General features: G+C 31.4%; 1 protein-coding gene across 11 annotated transcripts in view; it reads right to left on the reverse strand.

The window, feature by feature from the left end:
* Positions 1-23,300, reverse strand: part of smash (smallish) — a 393,042-nt gene that overhangs the window by 122,318 nt on the left and 247,424 nt on the right. For all 11 annotated transcript variants that reach the window (XM_073984255.1, XM_073984264.1, XM_073984273.1 and 8 more), the window contains one exon: positions 1,318-2,036. In XM_073984255.1, the coding sequence (XP_073840356.1) occupies positions 1,318-1,596 (279 nt within the window). In that variant the 5' untranslated portion in view covers positions 1,597-2,036. The remainder of the gene's footprint in view (positions 1-1,317; positions 2,037-23,300) is intronic.

Consider the following 23,300-nt stretch of genomic DNA (forward strand, 5'->3'; position numbering starts at 1 on the left):
TTTAATAAAATATCCACAAACGTGGATTTTTTAAAAAATATTTTCAATAAAATATCCACAAACGTGGATTTTTTAAATAATATTTTCAATAAAATATCCACAAACGTGGATTTTTTAAATAATATTTTTAATAAAATATCCACAAACGTGGATTTTTTAAAAAATATTTTTAATAAAATATCCACAAACGTAGATTTTTTAAAAAATATTTTTAATAAAATATCCACAAACGTAGATTTTTTAAATAATATTTTTAATAAAATATCCACATAGCTTTGATTTTTTAAATAATATTTTTAATAAAATATCCACATAGCTTTGATTTTTTTTAAATATTTTTAATAAAATATCCACATGTATGTATTTTTTTAAATACTTTTAATAAAATATCCACATAGCTTTGATTTTTTTTAAATATTTTTAATAAAATATCCACATGTATGTATTTTTTTAAATACTTTTAATAAAATATCCACATAGCTTGGATTTTTTTAAAAAATATTTTTAATAAAATATACACAAGCGTGGATTTTTTTAACAATTATTTTTAATAAAATATTTAAAACGTGATTTTTTTAAAAAATATTTTTAATAAAATATCCACAAATGGATTTTTTTAAATGTGCACAAACGAGGAAGTTGAGAAAATATTTTTAATAAAATTTCCACAAACATGGATTTTTAAAAAATATTATAAATAACATTTCCACAAACGTGGATTATTTAAAAAATATTTTTAATAAAATTTCCACAAACGTGAATTTTTTTAAAAAAATATTTTTAATAAAATGTCCGCGAACGTGGATTTAAAAACAAAATATTTTTAATAAAATATCCACAAAAAGGATTTAAAAAAAATAATGAAATATCCACAAGCGAGGTTTCTTAAAAAAAATATTTTTAATAAAATTTCCACAAAGGTGGAATTTGTTAAAAAATATTTTAACAAAATACCCACAAACGCAAATTTTGTCAAAAATATATATATAATTATTTATTCAAAAAATTTTTATCCGCAAACGTGAAATTAAAAATGCGTTTTTTTAAATAATTTTTTTTTTAAAATATCCACAAGCATGGAATTTTTAAAATATTTTTTTTTTAATATTCACAAACGTGTATTTTTTTAAATATTTTTTCATAAATTGCAAAAAAATGTGGTTATTAAAAAATATTATTTATGTATTTTTAAAGAATACTATTTGAGGGATTGCCACGGCCAAACGACGAACATTGTGTTAGTGGCGCCCAACGTGGGGTTACTAAAACCATATTTTTGCAATTTCGGCATTTTTCATATATATATATATAACTTACCGTTTTACGTCCACTACCACCATTACAGCTGCTACTGTTGGATGTTGTTGAAGTTTGTGATGTTGACATTTCACCGTCCATGATGGATGTTGATGTTGTTGCCGTTTGCTGGTGGTGGGTCAATTCTTCATTTAAATTGGTAGATGAAGGTGATGCCGATGATGATGACGTCTGGTTGTGCTGGATTTCAGAAGCTATCAAAGCGGCTGAGGTTAGCGCTGCTGTTGTGGTTGCTGACGACGAAGGCGAAGTAGAACTTCGCTCACATTCTAAAGGCATTTCAAATGCCTCTCAAATTCAATGAACAATATACTGACAATTTTAGGATGCTTAAGGATTTCAAATCCTCTCTCTCGCTGCTTACAATCGTTTAAAAATAAAAATTATTATAAATTCGTTTCTTTCTCTTCAAGGGATTTGTTTCTGTTTCGCTGTTTCTTCTGTCTTTAGTAGATTTTCAATAGCAATAAACTTTGGTACGGATTCCAATGTGGCTTTAATGGAAATGGTAACATTTTACAGTGACATGTCAAAGGTGTTTTGTTTTTTAACTAAATTTGTTGTTGTTGTTTAGAGACATTTATGGGTAGAGTATAGGGTTACCGATTTCTTCACCCACGACATATATGTAAATGCTGCGTTAAATGTTGTTGCGTTTCTGTTTGTTGGCTTTTGTTGTTATTGTCGTCGTGTTTTCTCCAAAAAGTTTGAAATTTAATCTGAAATTAGATAGAGATTAAAGAAGTGCTGTTAAATTGATGTTTTATATTCGAAACATTTTGTAAGTTTTTTATTCGGTTTATAGCTATTAAGACATTAGTCGTGATATTGGTGTTATGTGTGTCTCAATGTGGGTGTATGGAAGGTGTTAAATTGTGTGATTATAAGGCCTACGCCTCTTCTTTTTGTTATCGTTTTTTTTTTGTAGAAGCTGCGGGTGGTGTTAAGATCCAACTGTGACAAATTATATGTGTTATTAAAAACATATTAGACGAGATTTATTTGATGACGCTGAGCTGAAACAGTAGGAGTTTCCAAACACAAGCCCCCAGTTAAGACTACAAAGTCTCTTCCTATCTCTCCCTCTCTCTCTTATAATTTTAATAAGAAGAATACTATATGGGCTTATTCTGAACGAAAATTCCCCGTAAGTTTTTTCGCTTTTTATCTTAAGTTGAAACGGCGGAAAGACAAAACTCAATGTATGTAACTTTTAACGATCTCATATTTAGAAGGGCCCTATTTAATTTGTGCGGTAAAACAAAATATTTTTAAAAATCCACCCTCTCAAAAAATTTAATAAAAACCCCATTTTATGGCAGACAATCTCCAAAAAATATTCTTAAAATTAGTAAACCTATGCTTGGGATTAATTAATCCGAAACCGAATTAACTTATCCGAGCCATGAAAACTTCATGGAACCTTTTTGATTTTTTGTGGAGGACATAAATGACATTTCCTTCATTATTTTTTTTTTTTTTTTAAATCCACAACCTTAAAAAAGAATCCTTTAAAAAATCTACGTCCCTAAAAAAAACTCTTTAAAAAAATCAACGGTCCACAAAAATATTCTTTAAAAAATCCTCGTCACTAAAAAATTTATTTAAAAAATCAACGACCCTCATTTTTCTTTAAAAGATCCTCGTCCCTGAAAAAATATTCTTTAAAAAATCCACGATCTTCAAAAAATACTCTTTTAAAATCCACGACCTTCAAAAAATATTCTTTAAAAATTCCAAAATCGTAGAATCCACGACCCTGAAAAAATTTTCTTTAAAAATCCTCGTCACTAAAAAAATATTCTTTAAAAAATCAACGTCACAAAAAAAATGTATTTAAAAAATCAACGACCCTTAAAAGATATTCTTTAAAAAATCCACGGTCCTCAAATACACGATCTTCAAAAATATTCTTTAAAACATCCTCGTCCCGAAAAAATATTCTATAAAAAATCCTCGTCCCTCAAAAAAAAATTCTTTAAAAAATCCACGACCCCTAAAAATATTCTTTAAAAATTTATTAGTGGAAAAAAAACAAGAAACAAGGGAACTGATGAAGATCTGTGGCGAGATCTGAAACTATAGTATTCCCTGCCTTACCCCCCCTTGGTAAACATCGCCAATTTTTCCCACTAATAAATTAAAGTTGTTTTAATAAAATATTAAAACAACGACTGTGGGATTAAGCCTGACTATTTTGAAAAACAAATTAATTTTTTCGAAAAAATAATTTTTAAAAAACCAGGGTATTATTTTTAGATCCAAGTTATTTCTTTTTTCTTATATGCACTTTAACTTTTTTCGGAAATAGTTTGTATAAAAATTAACGTTTCTTTTAAAATTTTAGTTTTAAATGTGGATTAATTTTTTTCAATTTTTTTTTTTTGTAACTCTACGTTATTTTTTTAAATCCACGTTATTTTTTTATACTCGTTACTTTATTCAGAAATTATTAAATGTGGATTAATTTTTTTTCAATTTTTTTTTTGTAACTCTACGTTATTTTTTTAAATCCACGTTATTTTTTTTATACTAGTTACTTTATTCAGAAATTATTTTTAAAAAAATCAACGATATTTTTTAAAGATATTTTTAAAAAATTTTGGTTTATTTTTTTCTACAAATATTTTGAAAAAATCGACGTTTAATTTAAAAAAATGCTCGTATATTTTTTCTACAAATAATTTAAAAAATTAAATTTTTAATCTGTCAATAAAATAGTTTAAAAAAATGTCACTTTTAATCTGTCAAAAAATATTTTCAATAAATCCACATTTAATCAGCCATGAATATTTAAAAAAATCCATGTTAAATTTTTCAAAAATATTTCAAAACCCCACGTTGAATTTCTAAAAATATATTTAAAAAAATCCATGTTTAATTTCTCAACAAATATTTTTTAAAAAAATCACGAATATTTTTTTTAATAATTCTTGAAAAATCCACGTAAATTGTTTCAAAAATAATTTGTAACAAATACACGTTAAATTTTTTTTCAAAAATAATTTTAAAGAAATCCTCCTAAATTTTTTTCAAAACTAATTATAAAAAATTCAAGTTAATATTTAAAAAAAAAATAATTTAAAAAAAAATTTAGGTTAATTTAAAAAAAAGATAAAAAATCCACGATATTTTTTTTCAAAAATATTTTTTAAAAAAAATTACGTGGTTTTTTAAAAAACCAAAAAATAATTTAAAAAAACACGCTTATTTTTTTAGATCCAAGTTAACATATTTTTAAAAAATCCGTGTTAATATGAAATGATTTTTAAACATCCATGTTATTTTTTTCAAAAATACATTTTTCTTACACGCACGTTAATTTTTTTTCGGAAATTTTTTAGTTTTAAATGAACGTTATTTTCAAAAAATTTTTTTAATGTAGATTAATATTTTCAATTGTTTTTAATCTACGTTATTTTTTTTTAAATCCACTTTAATTTTTTTAGAAATTATTTTTAAAAGATCAGCGATATTTAAAAAAAAAATTGCGTTTATTTTTTCTGTACAAATATTTAAAAAAAAATCTACGTTTAAATTAAAAAAGTCCTCGTATATTTTTTCTACAAATAATTTAAAAAATTCAATTTTTAATCTGTCAAAAAAATAGTTTAATAAATGCCACTTTTAATCTGTTAAAAAATATTTTCAAAAAATCCACATTTAATCAGTCATGAATATTTAAAAAAATCGCATGTAATTTCTGATTTTTTTTTTAAATCCATGTTAAATTTTTCAAAAATATTTCAAACTTCCACGTTTAAATTAAAAAAAATACTCGTATATTTTTTCTACAAATAATTTAAAAAATTCAATTTTTAATCAGTCAAAAAAAATAGAAACGCCACTTTTAATCTGTCAAAAAATATTTTCACAAAATCCACATTTAATAGGTCATGAATATTTAAAAAAATCCAAATTTAATTTCTGAATTTTTTTTTTTAAAAAATCCATGTTAAATTTTTCAAAAATATTTCAAAACCCCGCGTTGAATTTCTGAAAAAAAATTCTAAAAAATCCATCTTTAATTTGTCAAAAATAATTTTTAAAAAATCCACGAATATTTTTTTAAAAATAATTTTTAAAAATCCATGTTAAATTTTTTCAAAAATAGGTTTTATTTTTTTTAAATTGTCAAAAAAATTCAAGTTAAATTTTTTTTAAATAATTTTTAAAAAATCCACGTTAAATTTTTTCAAAAATAGGGTTTAAAAAATCCTCGCATTTTTTTAAATTGTAAAAAAAATTCAAGTTAAATTTTTTTAAAATAATTTTAAAAGAATCCACGTTAATTAAAAAAAGATAAAAAAGATAGAGAACAAAAAAAAATTAAAATCACGTTGTTTTTTTTTAAACTACAAGTAATTTTTTTCCAAAAAGTAACTTTTCTTTCTTTTTATTAATTATTTTTAAAAAATAATAATAATATTTTCAAAAATAATGTTTAAAGAATCCATGTTATTTTTTTCCAAAAATACATTTTTCTTATATGCACGTTAACTTTTTTCGGTAATATTTTTTTAATTAAAATTAACGTTATTTTTAAAATTTCTGTTTTTAATGTGAATTATTTTTTTTTAATTTTTTAATCTACGATACTTTTTGTTAATCCACGTTAATTTTTTTCATTATTTTAATCCACATTACTTTTTTTCAGAAATTATTTAAAAAAAATCCACGATATTTTTTTAAGATATTTTTAAAAAAATTGTGTTTATTTTTTCTCTACAAATATTTTGAAAAAATCTACGTTTAAGTTAAAAAAATCCCCATATATTTTTTTCTACAAATAATTTAAAATATTCAATTTTTAATCTGTCAAAAAAATAGTTTTACAAGTGCCATTTTAAATCTATCAAAAAATATTTTCAAAAAATCCACATATAATCAGTCATGAATATTAAAAAAATCCACATTTAAATTCTGCAAAAATATTTTTAAAAAATCAATGTTAAATTTTTCAAAAATATTTCAAAACTCAACGTTGATTTTCTAAAAAATATTAAAAAAAATTTAAATTTAATTTCTCAATTTTTTTTTAATTCACTATAATTTCTCAAATATATTAAAAAAATCGAGGTTGAAAGTCCTCAAATATTTTGAAAAATATCTAAGTTGAAATTTAAAAACAAAAATTCTCGTATATTTTTTTCTACAAATAATTTTAAAAATTCAATTTTTAATCTGTCAAAAAAAATAGTTTAAAAATGACACTTTTTATCTATTTTGAAAACATCAACGTTGAAATTTAAAAACAAAAATTCTCGTATATTTTTTTCTACAAATAATTTAAAAAATTAAATTTTTATTTAATTAATTCTCTTTCGAGTTGAGCTGTAAGGCCTTTAGAGATACATTGAAAAATTAGGAGTCTACCCACGCATCCAACCATCGGTAGACTCCTAATTTTTCAATGTATCTCTAAAGGCCTTACAGCTCAACTGGAAAGAGAATTAATTAAATATCACTATAAATGACCTTTGCCTTAATAAGGCAAAAATAAAAAAAAATAAATTTTTAATCTGTCAAAAAAAAAAAATAGTTTAAAAATGCCACTTTTAGTGTGTCAAAAAATATTTTCAAAAAATCTACATTTAATCAGTCATGAATATTAAAAAAATCCACATTTAGTTTCTGATTTGTTTTTAAAAAATCCATGTTAAATGTATCAAAAATATTTCAAAACCCCACGTTAAATTTTTAAAAAATATTTTTAAAAAAATCCATGCTTAATTTCTCAAAAATATATATTTTTTTTAAATTGACGATAATTTCTCAAAAATATTAAAACAATCAAGGTTAATAGTCATCAAAAAGATTTGTTAAAAATCCCCTAGGGTCGACAATCGTCAACTATAGTTTTTAAAAAATCCCCGAAGATCAGAATTCCTCAAAAAATGTTTTTAAAAAAACACATTTTTAAACCCAAAAAAAATTACAAAATCTTTGTTAAATTCCTCCAATGATATTTAATTAAAATCCACGTTTTATTGTCTGATAATCTATCAAAAAATTTTTAATTTTAACTCCAGCCAAATGGCGCTGATAGGAAATTCTCTCGTTTTCGGATTGTATGTACCAGAGTTTGGCAATAAGTTGGTTTCCTTTGGTTTTCGAAAAACTCTCAAATTTTTAAACATTTTGCAACTTATTTTTATTTGGCACTTGGAATGTGTTGAGTAAGAGTATTCTATTAAATGGCGCCCAACTCGGGTCTACGTAAATAAGATTACAAACATATTATAAACCGGCCTACACAAGATTTCTTAGACTAAAAGCTAAAATATCACTGAATATGAAGTACACCTTTTTCAGATGTAATTCGAATTATTTTACTTGTAATTCGAGAATTTTAATTGTAATTCGTAACATTTCATTTGTAATTCGAATTATTCTATTTGTAATTCGAATTATTCAATTTGTAATTCGAAATATTTTATTTGAAATTCGAATTATACCATTTGTAATTCGAATCATTTTATTTGTAATTTCAAGTAAAATAATTCGAATTTCAAATGGAAAAATTCGAATTACAAATGGAATAATTCGAATTACAAATGGAAAAAATCGAATTACAAATGGAATAATTCGAATTTCAAATGGAAAAATTCGAATTACAAATGGAATATTACGAATTACAACTAAAATGTTTCGAATTACATCTGAAAAAGGTGTAGATCAAACTGTTATTGAAAAGACTTCCCTATCATTTAACTGCTATTGTGGCGCCCAATGTGGGGCTTTGCCAATGTCTCATTTTTAATACATTTTAGGAGTACATGTACAGAATTAAGTTCGATAGGGACACTATAATAACTCAATCCTGCACCATTGACTACATTTCTCGTGGGGTCTTTTTTCTTTAATCGTACTATTGGATTCGTTCTGGAATGAGAAAAGGACCTTTAAGTTTTACCATTGTTGTTAAACCCCATTTATCTTCAGCTAATGCCCAGCTTCACCAAATTTCAGTTTATTCGACAAAAAGTTTTTTATAAACTGGCGGCCAACGTGGGGGTCTCGCAACATGTTCTCCTTTGAACTGTACTTTTTTGCTATTCTCCCTTAAGAAAAAACAACCCACAAAATATTTTAAAGCAATTGCATGAAACCCAATACCAAACCAATGCATTAAATAATTTTCCAACATCACCAACAGAGTTCAATTGATGCCCAATTTATGGTGGACAGACAAGACAAGAAGAAAAAAACACTTAAGTTCATATCAATTGTGAAGATTCCGGCTTTAAGTACGAATATAATTTAATAATTTTCAATTTTTCACTTATTTTCGCAAATGGGCGCTCACGCACGCACAATAAGCTGAGGAGATACCAGCAATTTTCAAATATTATCATGAAGATAAATGGTGATGGCTTCGGCTGCTGCTACTGCTGTGCTGCTCTTTGTCGGATGGATGCCTTGAAGAAAATGTTAATTGAAATATTTATTATGGCATACAAAACGACATACAATAAAACATCATCAACAACAACAACAAAAGAAGAGGGTCATACATTTGACTGTAAGGAATGACGCATCTATAGTCGGCACTTGAGACCAGCGAAGAGGACGACAATTACTCATATTTTAAGTCTCATGAACTCGCTAATAGTGGTTGCTTTCAGAAGCAGACCAACATTCTTACAAATGTTATCTTCAACTAATTATGAAAGTATTTTTATCCGGCTTATGTGTTTTGACTGTTGTCTGTGGTTAAGGTTATTGAGCGGAGCGTTACAGATATATTTATACCGTACTCTACTGACCACTAATTATGCCACTTTAATCTAGAAGTGTTATGGTGTTAATTACCCCAAGCTGTTTGTATTTATTTTTCTAAAGCAAGTTCAACATTCTGCTACCAGAGATCTTCTTCGCTTATATCAATTTTCCAGTTGTTTTTAATTAAAGTTCTTAATTGTTTCAATGGAAAAGAATTCTATTCAGAACAAAAAAAAGTGTTAAGAAATATTGTCAACACCATGTTATGGCAATGCGTGAAATGAAGGCCGACTTGTAGCAGAATAAGAAGATGATGAATAGAAAATGAACTGAAAATATGAAAATTATTTGTTTAAACTAGCAAAACGAAGAAGGTCAGTTATGTGCGGAATTTCCTCTTAAATGTGTATTAGATTCTATAAGAAAATAATCATTTTGAAGACAGTGAAGAGGCAGTGTTAGATTACATTAAAAAACATATTTTTCAGGAAGGTCAAAAAACAGAGTTTAACTTTGTCGGGAATGATTAAAACCCAACAAAGGACTCAAGGTAGTCCCACGTTGGTCGCCACCTTTGAGCTATCCTGATGAACTGTCGGAGCAGTAACGTTTCTTAGTTAGAATAAACGTATGGATATTATGGGGGACTATCAGCTGATGAAACAGAAGGGGAAGGGGAAAAAGACCTTGATAATGCAATAAACATGGATATTATAAAAAACGTTAAAGAAAATTCTTTCAAGAGCCGCATCGGAAAAACAAAATCATATGTACAAGAACCTCAAGAGAGCCATAAACGTGAATCCTTCAAAGGGCAAGATTTAAATAAACCAAAGACCATGAAAATTCAAATTTGTTGAAGAACCAACTTATTGTGCGAGTTTGCCTTTACGAAAATAAGTAAAAAATTTAAAATTATTAAATTATATTCGTACTTAAAACCAGAATCTCACACAATTGATATGAATTTAAATGTTCTTTTTTGACTGTCTGTCCACGATAAAGTAGCCAACAATTGGACTTTGTTGGTGATGGCGTTTGTGTGCCGTGCAATGCATGTATTTGGAATTGGATTTGCCGCAATTGACCTAAAATTATTTTCTTTGAATTGTTTCCATAACCAGGATGTCGGAAATTTCAGAGTTAAGGCGAACATTTTGTGAAGACCCCACGTTGGGCGCCATTTTATAAAATGAAACAATTTCTATCAAACAAAATGAAATTGGATGTGGCAGGGATGTAGCTGAAAATGGGTCTTGAAGGACAATTTTAGAGCTTAAAGGAACTATTCTTATTCCGGAATATACTGTCCATGTTGGGCGCCATTTGATGTTGAAGGAGGATGTTTATTACTTGTATGTATTTGGTAAGGACGCCAAGTCCTTCCAGTAAATTTAAAATATTTTATGGAATTTTTTCCTAAAGCAAGAAGTGCAGAGCTAAGGTGGACATCTTGTGAAGGCCCCACGTTGGGCGCCATTTATAAAAAAGAAAGAACTTGCTGTTGAATAAACTGAAATTTGGTGAGGCTAGAATATAGCTGAAAATAAATGGGGCTTTACAAACAATTTAAAGATTAAAAGTTAGGTCCACGTTGGACGCCATCGAATGTCGTAAAAGCCAATTCTATCGTTAGGAGATAGATTTGAACAATTTATTAGGCATTTATGAAAGCATTTGTGGATTTTTTTCCTAAAGCAAAAATTGACGAAAAAAAAAAAAACAAAGTTAAGTCGAACATATCGGAAAGACCCCACGTTGGGCGCCATTTAAAAAAACAAAAACAAGAAACAATATTTTGTCGAATAAACGGCCGGAATCTTTACCCACCATAAAATAGCCACCAAGTGAACTTTGTTGGTGATGACTTTGGTGTGCCGTGCCATGAAGGAGGTGGTTTATTTTATGCAGGTATTTGGTGAGGACACCAAGTCCTTCCAGTAAATTTATAATATTTTATGGAATTTTTTCCTAAAGAGAGAAGTGCAGAAAGGCAGAGCTAAGGTGGGCATCTTGTGAAGGCCCCACGTTGGGCGCCATTTATAAAGAAGGAAGAACATGCTGTTGAATAAACTGAAATTTGGTGAGTCTAGATAGAATATTGCTGAAAATAAATGGGGCTTTATAAACAATTAAAAGTTGGGTCCACGTTGGGCGCCATCGAATGTCGTAAAACCAATTTAAAGAATTTAAAGATTAAAAGTTGGGTCCACGTTAAGCGCCATCGAATGTCGTAAAACCAATTTAAAGTTTAAAAGTTGGGTCCACATTGGGCGCCATCGAATGTCGTAAAAGCCAATTCTATCGTTAGAAGATAGATTTGAACAATTTATTAGGTTCGTTTTAGATTCTATAATAAAGTCAATTTGCTACAGCATTTGTGTAGTTTCTTCCTAAAGTGAATAATGCAGGGAAGACAGATTTAAGGAGAACATGTTGAGAAAACCCCACGTTGGGCGCCATTTAATAAAATTAAACGACATTTCGCCAAATTAACTACCAGAATCTGATATGAGCATACGTGTTTTCATTTGTCTGTCCACCATAAAATACCCAACAATTCAAATTTCCGAGCCGTGGATGGGGCATTTAGATTGGTATTGGGGTCTATACAATACATTTAAAATGTTTTGTGGATTTTTTTTCCTAAAGCGAAAAGTGCAGAAAAAACAGAGTTCAAGCGAACATGTTAGGATGACCCCACGTTGGGCACCATTTAATAAAATGAAACAACTTTTTGTCGAATAAACTTTTCAGTTCATGGTGAGGCTTGAGGACAGTTTTTTTTTTTTTTTTTTTTTGAATAAACGAAAATTTATTTAAAGAACCCATGTTGGCGCCACCGTGGTGCAATGGTATGCACACCCGCCTTGCACGCTAAAGGTCGTGGGTTCGATTCCCAGGCCAGACAACATCAAATTTTCAACGGTGGCAAAATACCCCTCAGCGATGTTGGCGACATTTTCTGAGTATTTCAGCCTTGTAAAACTTCTCTACAAGTGGTGTCTTAGGACACGCCGTTCGGACTCGGCAATAAACAGTAGGTCCCATATCATTGAGCTAATATGAATCGGGGTGCACTCATTGATATGAGAGAAGTCTCCCTTGTCCCATCTGGGATGTTTGTGGAACAATTATTATTATTATGTTGGCGCCGTTTAATAAAATGAAACAACTTTTTTTTATAAAATAAACTGAATTTTGGTGAGCTGGAATGTAGTCGAAAATAAATAGACCTTGATAAAAAAAAATTAGAGCCGAACTGCTATTTCGACCCACGTTGGGCGCCATCTAATGTCGCAAAAAATCCAATTTTATTGTTAGGAGGTAGATTTGAACTAATTATTCCGGTTGTTTGATATCATATTCTAAAGCCGATTTGTTACAGCATTTTTAAGTTCTGAATTAGAAATGGCGACAATTGGGTCCCCTTGGGCGCCAGTTAATAAACGTAACTTTTCGTCGAATAAACTAAAATAGAATGAGGCTGAAATGTATTTATTAATAAACGAGGTTTAATAAAAACATTACAGATTAAGTGTATTTTTCTTATTCCTGAAAGTATAGTTCGCATTGGGCGCCATCTAATGTCGTTAAGCCACTTTTGTTGGAAATAATTTTTCGATTTGTTTCATATCCGACATTTTTAAATTGTAAAATAGAAATGTCCGCGATCACCAACGTGACGATCCCCCGTTAGGCCATTTAATAAAATGAAACAACTTTTTGTCAAATAAACTGACAAAGTGCGAGGGGTTCGAGGATTGTTTTGAAATTTTTATCGAAGATATTCCTTGCGATTGTGATGACAACGATATAATCGTGATTCCTACATAATTAACCAAAAACTCAAAAAATCCTCCGGTGACCACCATAAGGAGTGACGGACATTGGTCCAACCTTTGCGTAATCGTAATATTTCTCTCAAACTTAAATCAAGTTCTAAGTTGGGCTATATCGGACAAATACTAATGGTACCTCCTTCAAAAAAGATCAATATTTTCGTTTAAGTCCAAAAAGCTCTACTCAAAATATCTTATTTCAATATTATATTTATTATTGAAAGATTTTAAATTGACTATTTTCTTAAATTTCGTATTTTCTTAAACGTTTTCAACTTTATTTGGAAATGTATATTTCAGTTTTCATGTCATATTTTATACATATTGCATACTCTTACCCTTTCTCAATCATCTGCCTCTCCATATTGTGTCTCTACACTAAAAGGCAATACAAACAAAACTGTTTTGATTACCTATAGCTCTAACGCTATTTAGATACAGAGCAGAGACCAAACAAACAACAACAACTAAGAAATTTTCTTTGAGTTCTTAGTCACACATCTGTTTGTTTAACGGACAAAACTTTTCACATCTTGGTCATCAGCAGCAGGCAGAAGAATCATCAATGCCTGCTCTACGATGGAGACGACGAAGAAACCGAGCGGCAAACAGCAGTTTTAACCATTGTCACTTTAGCATCGGCAACATTTGACATCGTTTGTGTCATCATCACCATCATCAGTAGCTGCAAGAACATCACAACGACAATATTTGCCATGGCAAATAAACAACAGAAATTGCAGAATTATTATTGTTGTTGTTGTTTAAATGCTTAACAAAGTTGTGTATCAGTGTCAGCCAGTTTGTCCAGAGAAATTTCTTTATGGACGGATACCGTATATAATGTGACAACGACAACTTAAGAAAAGGGTCATGTAAGTTTCATTCTTTTTAGGTTTTTGCAGATCTTTTTTTTTGTAATGAAAGAGAAAAATATTACTCTATTTTTGCTTGCAAAACTAGCTAAATACCCTCATCTACAGTCCTAAAGAAAAATAGTAGGACGGTTGGACCTAACAGAACAGATCCCTAATCTATACTTATAAAAAAGTTGAGTAATGGTGACTCACTGACTGACTGATAACACTGTAAACCGAAATTTTGGGGCAGAAATAATTCCTTTTGGTTATGAAAGCCCTTAGTGAGTATATTAAGAATCCCGAAGGACAAATCTGCCGTGAGTCCAACTTCCGAGTTATGGCGTGATGAAGTTTCTGCTAAAGACCCTGTAAGGCATCTGAAATTAGCGTTGTATCTTTGTTAACTGTAGTTTTAGCTTATTTATGAGATGACATGTCTTCAGTCAAATCGAATGAAGATTATTTCCGTAGAGCATTTCGACCTTCTAACTCGCTTCTTTCAATGTCTTTTTCGCCCCTTATTTTAAGCACAGCTATAAAAGTGTTACAAGATGACGTTTTTCAGCTTCGAAATGTTCTGTAAAATGTCGCTCAGAAAATTTTAGGTACGACTCTCATTGACAACTAAAAGATTTTGTCTTGTTTTTATGATCCTTTTGTGAATTTACCCGGTTTTGACCCTTACAGGGTCTTCTGCAGAAACTTCATCACGCCATAACTCGGAAGTTCGACTCATGGCTGATCTGTTCTTCGGGATTCTTAATGTACTAACCAAGGGCTTTCATCCCCAAAAGGAATTATCTCTGCCCCAGATTTTCACCTCCATTTTGTGTCACAGTGTAATCAACGCCCAGGCTAAACGAAAAATTAGGTATGTATGTCTTCTGGGGGCTGAGCTATGGATGCCTAAATTATTACAAACATAAATGAGCGAACAAATGTTAGTTACAACAAGTAAAAACGGTGTTAAGTTCGGTTAGGCCGAGCCTGTTTTACCCCCACCACGAGTTGTATTAAAGTAAAATGGAGCAAATAGTTTCCTTTCGTTTATAAAGAAGACTTAATACCAAATTTCAGCAAGTTCGGTGCGATATTGACGTCACAACCCTCAGAATTCCGAAAATCGGGAGGTACCGTTCTATGGGGGTCGATATCGATACGTGGATCTATACCGACGAATTTCAGCCGGAAAGGCTTTTACCTCCAACAAAAACTAAATACCAAATTTCAGCAATTTCAGTGGAATATTGAGGCCACAACCTTCAAAATACCGGAGATAGGGAGATACCGTTATATTGGGGTTACACTAAGGCGTGGACCTGTACCGACAGATGAAGATCAAATGAAGACCAAATGCCAAATTTCAGCCATTTCGGTGGATTATTGTGGCCACAACCTTCAAAATACCGAAAATCGGGAGGTACCGTTCTATGGGGGCTATATGAAGGCGTTGACCTATACCGACAAATTTTTGTGCGAAAGTTTTGTACCCCAATGAACACTAAGAACCACATTTCAGCCATTTGGGTGTGATAATGATGCTAAAACTTTCAAAATACCGAAAATCGGGTGATACCGTTCTATGGGGTCTATATGAAGTCGTGGACCTATAACGACAAATTTCTGGTGAAAAATCTTATACCCCCAAATAAGACTAAATACAAAATTTCAGCCATTTTTGTGCGATAATGAGGCTAAAACCTTCAAAATACAAAAAAAAGCGGGAAGTACCGTTCTATGGGGTCTATATGAAGTCGTGGACCTATAACGACAAATTTCTGGTGAAAAATTGTATACCCCCAAATAAGACTAAATACAAAATTTCAGCCATTTTTGTGCTATAATGAGGCCAAAACCTTCAAAATACCGAAAATCGGGAAGTACCGTTCTATGGGGGCTATATGAAGGCGTGGACCTATACCGACAAATTTCAGGGCGACAGTTTTATACCCCCAACGATGAATAAGTACCAAATTTCAGAAATTTCGCTGTTATAATGAAGCTAAAACCTTCAAAATACCGAAAAACGGGTGGTACCCCGTACTTATGGGTACGAAAAGTACTAAATAGTACTAGATTTGGTATAATGGGGATTTGTGGGAACTGATAGAGCTGCAATCCTGAATTGAGATTACTGTTGACGAAGAAACGAATAGAAACTTAGTTTAAGTTCGAAGATGGGTTATATCGGTCCACTCCTTCCGGTACCTCCCCCACAACAGTTCGAAAATGTTCGGAAAATTTGTGCGCACGATAACTCTTGAAGGGAGTAACCGATACTTTGCACATCGTGAAATTTCTACCAGACTTAGATGAGGTTCCAATATGGACTTAATCGGTCCACTCCTTCGGGTACCTCCCACACAAAATTTTGGATAAGTTCAGGTTAGGAACTGCTCCCGAATCGCTTTGATTTTTTTGTAACAACTTGTATTCACTCCCCCCATACGACGGTAGAAGTTTCATCAGGGGCAAGTTCATACTTCCTGAGAAAATAGCCCGAAATTTGCAAAAAACCCCTATGACACCGTGTGTTGTGGTTGGAGCGCAAGATAACTCTCGAACGGATCTACCGATTCGGTCTAAAATTTGACATTCGTAATATTTTGTCCAAACTTAGTTTAAGTTGGAAGATAAGGCATAGCGGTCCACTCCTTCACGTACCTCCCCCACAAGAGTTAAAAAATGTTCGGAAAAATTTTATGCACGATAACTCTTGATGGGAGTGGCCGATTTGGTCCATACTTTACACATCCTAATATATCTACCTATGGTTCGAATATGGACAATATTTGTCCACTCCTTCGGGTACTTCCTACAGAAAATTTCGGATAATTTCACTTTAAGACCTTCTCTCGAATCACTTCGATTTTTGTTGAAGTCAAGTCATAGTTCTTGACATACTTCCTCCCAATATTTAAAAAAAAAATGTCACTAAAATGACAAAAGTTCACCATTTGTGTCTAAGTGCAGTTTAGGGCCTGTTCGAAGATCCTTTGGAAATATACCCATGCTGTTCGTTGCGGTCCTGTTTAGGTCGATATTACGTTTTCCTTAGACAGGTCCACGATTCCTGGCCTGAAATGACTAGTGGGCGCTATATCTATCGAAAAGATATGACTCCCAAAATAAGATCCACTTCCATAATGGGCTATGTCTGTCCATTCCTTCAAGTACATCCTCCGCTACACTTTTGAACTTTACTCCTAATCCACATTTTTTTTCGGCAAGCTCAAATGTCCAAAAGGACCACAAAATTCTGAAAAGACCCGGAATACAGTCGATCTGTCCGTAGGTGAAAGTTCAAAATCACATAAGCTGAGGGTATATCTCTGTCGGCCGACTGATAATTTTTTACTTGGTTTTTTTTTTTTTTTTTTTTTTTTGAAAATCGAACTAAGGTGCTACGAACAGTATTTAAATAAAAACAAGTAAGAAAAGTCTATAGTCGGACGGAGCCGACCATGGGATACCCTATACCACTATCCCTGGACAAACGCTCTCCACGGAACTTCTTTTCAATGATTGTGAAAATTTAATTATCCAATACCAGAGATGTAATGTATAATTCTTATGACCAAAACCAAAAAGTTATCTGGCATGACAAAGACATTTTTGTAGTAGGAAAGGAACATTTAGTTCACACAAACTAAAATGTAATGAAACCCATTTATGTAGTACTACTACTTCCGTTGTTTAACCGCTACGTTATTGAAATTTTTACCAATTACACACAAGCGTTTCAGTCCATTAACCCGCTAAGTATTATCTGATCTTCACGTTGGTTTGTACGCTTCTTCTTCATCATAAACTCAAACTTTGTTTAAAATTTTGCGGGTTATTATTTTGACCTATAGAGCCGCTACAAAATTGGTTAAAATTTTGTTTTTGGTCCATTTCATCCCGTGAACATTTCACGATCATCACCAAAAACTAATCATTTCTATTCTGGCCCGAACCCAATCTCCTTAAAAAATTTTTTACAATCGGTCCATAATTGCGGCCTTAAAAGCTTGTTTACAATTTTTAATGGACGGACACACATCACTAAATCGCTTTATCTCGTCGAGATATGAATTTTGGCATACCAAATAAGGGGTCTAGGAAGAATATTTCGTGGTGTTACATAAACTTTTGGAGAGACAATATGTAGCATGGGATAAAAATGTGGTTCTCTACACAGAACCCATTATATATTAAGCAGTAGGCCCGTTATCTAGCAAACACTTTATTGCAATTTACATCAGAGGAAAGGTCAGTAGTTTTTTCCATATGTAGGCTACTTTGCGAAATATATATATCCTCAAGGAATTAAAATATCGACAAAAATAAATTTTTTATATTTTTCATACCAAAGGAATGGTCTATTTCGCCCGCTAAAGAATATCAGATCATCATTCAAAATTGTAGGCATCTTTTTCGACCTATACTCTTACCCGGTGCGAAATTTCGTGACTATTGATGTATAATTGCGACTTCTAGCGAGTTTATTATTACACTACAAACAAATAACGGGATATATTAGGCTGTAACTCTGTTATCTAATCATGCACACCAACATAACTGGCATCAATTGAAAGGTCAAGAGTTCCACTTTCAAGTATATCTCACTTGTCCGGAATGTCACTTCCAGGAATTAAGATATAAGCTGTATATTAAAATTTTTCAAAATTTTCACACAAAAGTTTTGGTCCATTTAACCCTCTAAATATTATCCGATCGCCATCTCAAATTGCAAGCTTCTCCTTTATGATATACTCTTACCTTATTTAAAATTACGCGTTGATCGGACTATTATTGAGACCTACAGAGCCGCTACATAATTAGATAAATATTATGTTTTTGGTCCATTTCACCCGCTAAATATTGCACGATCATCACCAATAAGAATAGGGATCTATTCTGATCTGAACCCGACCTCCATACAAAATTTCGTGACGATCGGTCCATAATTGCGGCCTGGAGCGTGTTTACAATTTATAATGGACAGACGGGCGGACTGACGGACGGACACACATCTCAAAATCGCTTTACCTCGTCGAGATATGAAGAATGGTATACCACATTGGGGGTCTCCGACGAATATTTCGCGGTGTTACATGAATTTTTACCAAAACAAACTTATAATACCCTTTTCCACTTTGTGGTATAGGGTATAATAAATAATAATTAAAATTGGTGTTAGTACAACAAAATTTTCAGTGTTCATCATTTTCATATTAAATATTGTTTATTTTTTTATATATATTCTTTCCGCATACAAAGTAGCGGGCACTTTGCTAGTTTTAAAAATAAATACAATTATTATAGTTGACAAAAAAAGTTTTGGAAATTTCCAGCCTAAATGTTGAGACGTTTGTGGTAGGTAGTCCATAGGGACCAAAAAGGCTAGCTGCAGTAAAAACCTGAACTAAACTGCACTTTTGTGGTGGAGCTGTATGAAACTGACCTTAAATTTAAATATTGGGACATTTTGGAATCTATATAAGGGCAATTATTGGTTGTAGTTGTGATCACAACAACTACTCGCTATTATAATGGCAACTCGAGAAGTGGCCTTAAGCACATAAATTTTGAACATTAATCGCAGAGACATACTGATCACTGACATCACTGATCTCCATCAAGACGCACATTTCTAATCGCAACAAAGTGTATATAAAGTTGATAATATAAAAATTATTATTTTTTAATTTTTAATCCATGAAATAGTAATCTTAAAACATAATTTTCTTTCGGTGTAGCAACATTTGTTCACCGCACTTAAAATTTTCTTCTCATTTTCATTAAAATTTCTTGCCAAAAAATAAATAGTTTTTCAGGTTTTTGGATGTTGACAACATGTTGAGGTTTTGTTGGTTTTTTTTTTAAGAAAATATTTTCCATAAACATTAATTTTTTGGTTTTGACAACTTAAAAGTCATTAACAGCATGACACCTCGAAAGTTTTCCCCCAACAAACAAGAAGAAACAAGAAGCAAGAGGTGACAGCCACAAAGCAAACAATAACAATGTCAATGAGACATAAGACGGAAAAATTACGGCATCAAGAAAAAAAGGAGACCAAAACATATTTGTAGACAATGGCAACAATTTTACAATTTGTTTCAGGGGCGAGGCAGTACTTCCAAAGGCCCTGCCGGTAAGCTGGATAACTTAAGAGTTGTGTATCCGATTATGCTGAAACTTTGCGCATCGTAAAATTTGTTCTAAACCAGGTATGACCACCATCATTTTCTATTGCATATTTTAGGGGGTGTCTTTGTGTGAGTGCATGCTTTTTTAATTGGTTGAATTGTGTGTATGTGGAGAGCGCACACGTGCTCCCACACTGTTCTACACGTATGTACATATATTTGAATATACCAACTTCCAGCATGAATCCGGCTGAGATTCTCTCAAGCAAAAACAAATGTTCTAACATCTTGGCGTTCTAAGCCGCTATCAACTTGCCAAACAAACATTTTTTGTAATACGCTTCTTGAAAGAAAAGCCTTCGTTTTGAGGCCTGCGTTGCATAGAGAATAACATTTATAATTGGCGCCCAACGTAGGGCAAAATATTTTTTTCCTGTGGAATGCTTTCAGGCAGTATCACTCAGAATATTATTTTATAATTTGGTGCGTTTGCTTTGACTTGATAATTGATTTTAAAGTCTTCGATACAATGCGACTTTGATGAGATTGACAACATAAAAAATAGACATTGTTTGAGTATGTTTACAATTGGCGCCCAACGTGGGGAAATAATTTGTATTTATGTTATTTTCCCTTTATATATTTTTACAAACATATATTCATGACAGCAGAATATTATTTTATAATTTAGTGCGTTTGCTTTGACTTCATAATTGACTTTAAAGTCTTCGATACAATGCGACTTCGATGCGAGTGGCAACATAAAAAATAGAAATTGTTTGAATATGTTTATAATTTGCTCCTAACGTTTAAATTCTTCGATACTTTGTGACTTCCATGAGAGAGAGAGAGTAAAAAAATAGGCATTGTTAGAGTATGTTTATAATTGGCGCCCAACGTGGGGGAATAATTTGAATTTATTTTATTTCCTTATATATTTTTACAACTTATATTTAGGATTGATTGGTCTGATTGGTCTAACATTTGAACATCGTAATATTTATCTGAAACTTAAATCAAGTTCGAATATGAACAATATCGGACAATTAATTCGAGTTCAAAATGTTCGCACAATTACAAGGTTGTTCGGGTATTTTTGTTTTTTTTTGAAATCTTGAATTGAAATTTGAAAATGCGTACAAATTCTGAAATTTGGTATGTGGTTCACTGAGGTCTGAAATGGTATTGGAAATACCTACTATAAGTTTACGGAAAGTACTAAATGGTACTAAAATTGGTCTTGGGTTTATGTTTTTTACAAGAATGTTTTACCCTCTGAGGCTACAAAGCCATTAATTAAAATTACAAGGTTGTTCGTGTATTTTTTTTTTTTTTTGAAATCTTGACATAATGACTCAAAAGATCTAGAAAGTTATATATTATATACAGTGACTTGTAAAATGAATGATTGACATGACGACAAACGCAAAAGTTCAACCCTTTTAAGCTTTAATCCCGCATACTTCATTGTGATCACGATGATAATGATAATGATTTGGTTCGAATTTTGGGTATCGTAATATTTTGTCCGAACTTCGGCCAGCTCCTCGAAGTGAGAAACCGATTGGTTCAAACGTACAATATTATTTTTTTTTTCTGTGACAAGACCGTACTTCCTGAGACTTTTTCCCAACAACTAATAAAACTCCTGTATACGTGAGAAGTATTGTGTTTACTTCCTTCGGCACAGCTGACTGATACTTTCTTACATGTTTTTGTTTGTCCAAAAACTAAAAAACTCCTATATACGTCAGAAGAATTGTGTTTAATTCCTTCGGCACAGCTGACTGATACTTTCTTACTTGTTTTTGTTTGTCTTCAAAGCGATCGGTTAACTTCTTCGTTAGGAGTGTAATGTTTTTTTTTTTTGCACCAGGGCAGAATAATCTCTCGTTTATTAGACATGACCTTCGCTCATTGAATAAATTCATTATTGGCGCCCAACTAAATTGAAAAGTGTAGTGGCTCCCAACGCAGGATAGAATAATTTTTTCTGTGGGATACTAAGTCCAGTCAAAAGCGATTACTTAATCTTCATACAATCAGATTTAGTAATCCCTTCGACCATACCATTCGGGGACTTTGACAAAGATATTGATGAATTAAACATTAACTGGCGCCCAATGTGGAGCTCCCAACTTAGGGCAGAATGCTATTGTTTCCTATGTGATACTAATTCCTGTCAAAAGCAATTAGTAAGTACACATAAAACCAGACTTAGTAACGTCGCTGATCATACCATTTTGGGGACTTTGACAAAAATATTGAATTCGACTTTTAGCTAGGGCCCAGTCCAGTCAAAAGCGATTACTAAGTCGAAGGTCCCACTAGAGTGGTTTCATTGAAACTTTTAGGTATTTATAGATCGAGTTCCTCACTGCAGTAACTTCAATATATTGCTCTAATATGGAGTTCGACCTAGGAACCATTGATTTCATGACATTGTTTCAACAAAAACTCTCTGGTGTGACCAAGGCCTAAGTCTACAAAGAATCAGACGTAGTTATACTTTTAGCTAGCGCCAAACATTTTAGAGTTTCCTGCGGTATTTGTCAGGTCATAATGCTTGCCTCCAAAGTCTTGATGAGAGTTGTGGACTTTGTTAATATTTGCCAACGACCATAGGGCAGAATAAAAAATAATGCTTTAAAGCTTTTAAACAAAAGCGCCAAGAGTAGTGGAGTATTTATATAAATGGCGTCCAACGTAGGGCACAATATTATACTGCATTATTTTATTTTTGACTTATTACGCATAATTTTTGTGTTATACATATATTTAATTATGACTGCTTAGAGTTGAGCTATTACGACCTAAAATGGCCATTAAAAAAGTCCCAACATCAAGCATAAATCCGGCTGTGATTCGCTTAAGCAAAAACAAAGGTGGCCGACGTTTTGACGTCCTAAGCCGCTATCAATTAGCCAAACAAAAATTATTTTCTTCTGTTTAATACGCTTCTGCATTGAAAAGCCTCCGCTTTGCGGCCTACATTGACGGAAATAGGAAACAACATTTATAATTGGCGCCCAAGGTAGGGCTGCGTATATTATTTCCTGTGGAATGCTTTCAGATAGAGTCAGTAATAGTCCAAAATGGGGCAGAATAAATTTTTCTTTATATATTTTTTTGTTTGCTGTGATTTAATAATTGTATTTAAATTGCTCTCAATGAGAATGGCAAAATTAAAAATATGTATTTGTTTGAGTTTGTTTATAATTGGCGCCCAACGTGGGGGCAAAAAACTTGTATTTAATTTAGATTCCCTTTATATTTATTTCATTTTATGTTCCATATGCCATTGTTGTAGCAGCCAATCCATCAAATTTCCATTCTTCCCTCCAAGCCAAATTTAAATTTTCTAACTTAAATGCAAATTAAACTGACCTGATATTGCTCTGAGAAACATGTTTCCATAT

This window comes from Musca autumnalis, unplaced genomic scaffold (genome assembly GCF_047663935.1).
Source record: "Musca autumnalis isolate F117 unplaced genomic scaffold, ASM4766393v1 scaffold_1, whole genome shotgun sequence".
In the NCBI taxonomy this organism is placed as follows: domain Eukaryota; kingdom Metazoa; phylum Arthropoda; class Insecta; order Diptera; family Muscidae; genus Musca; species Musca autumnalis.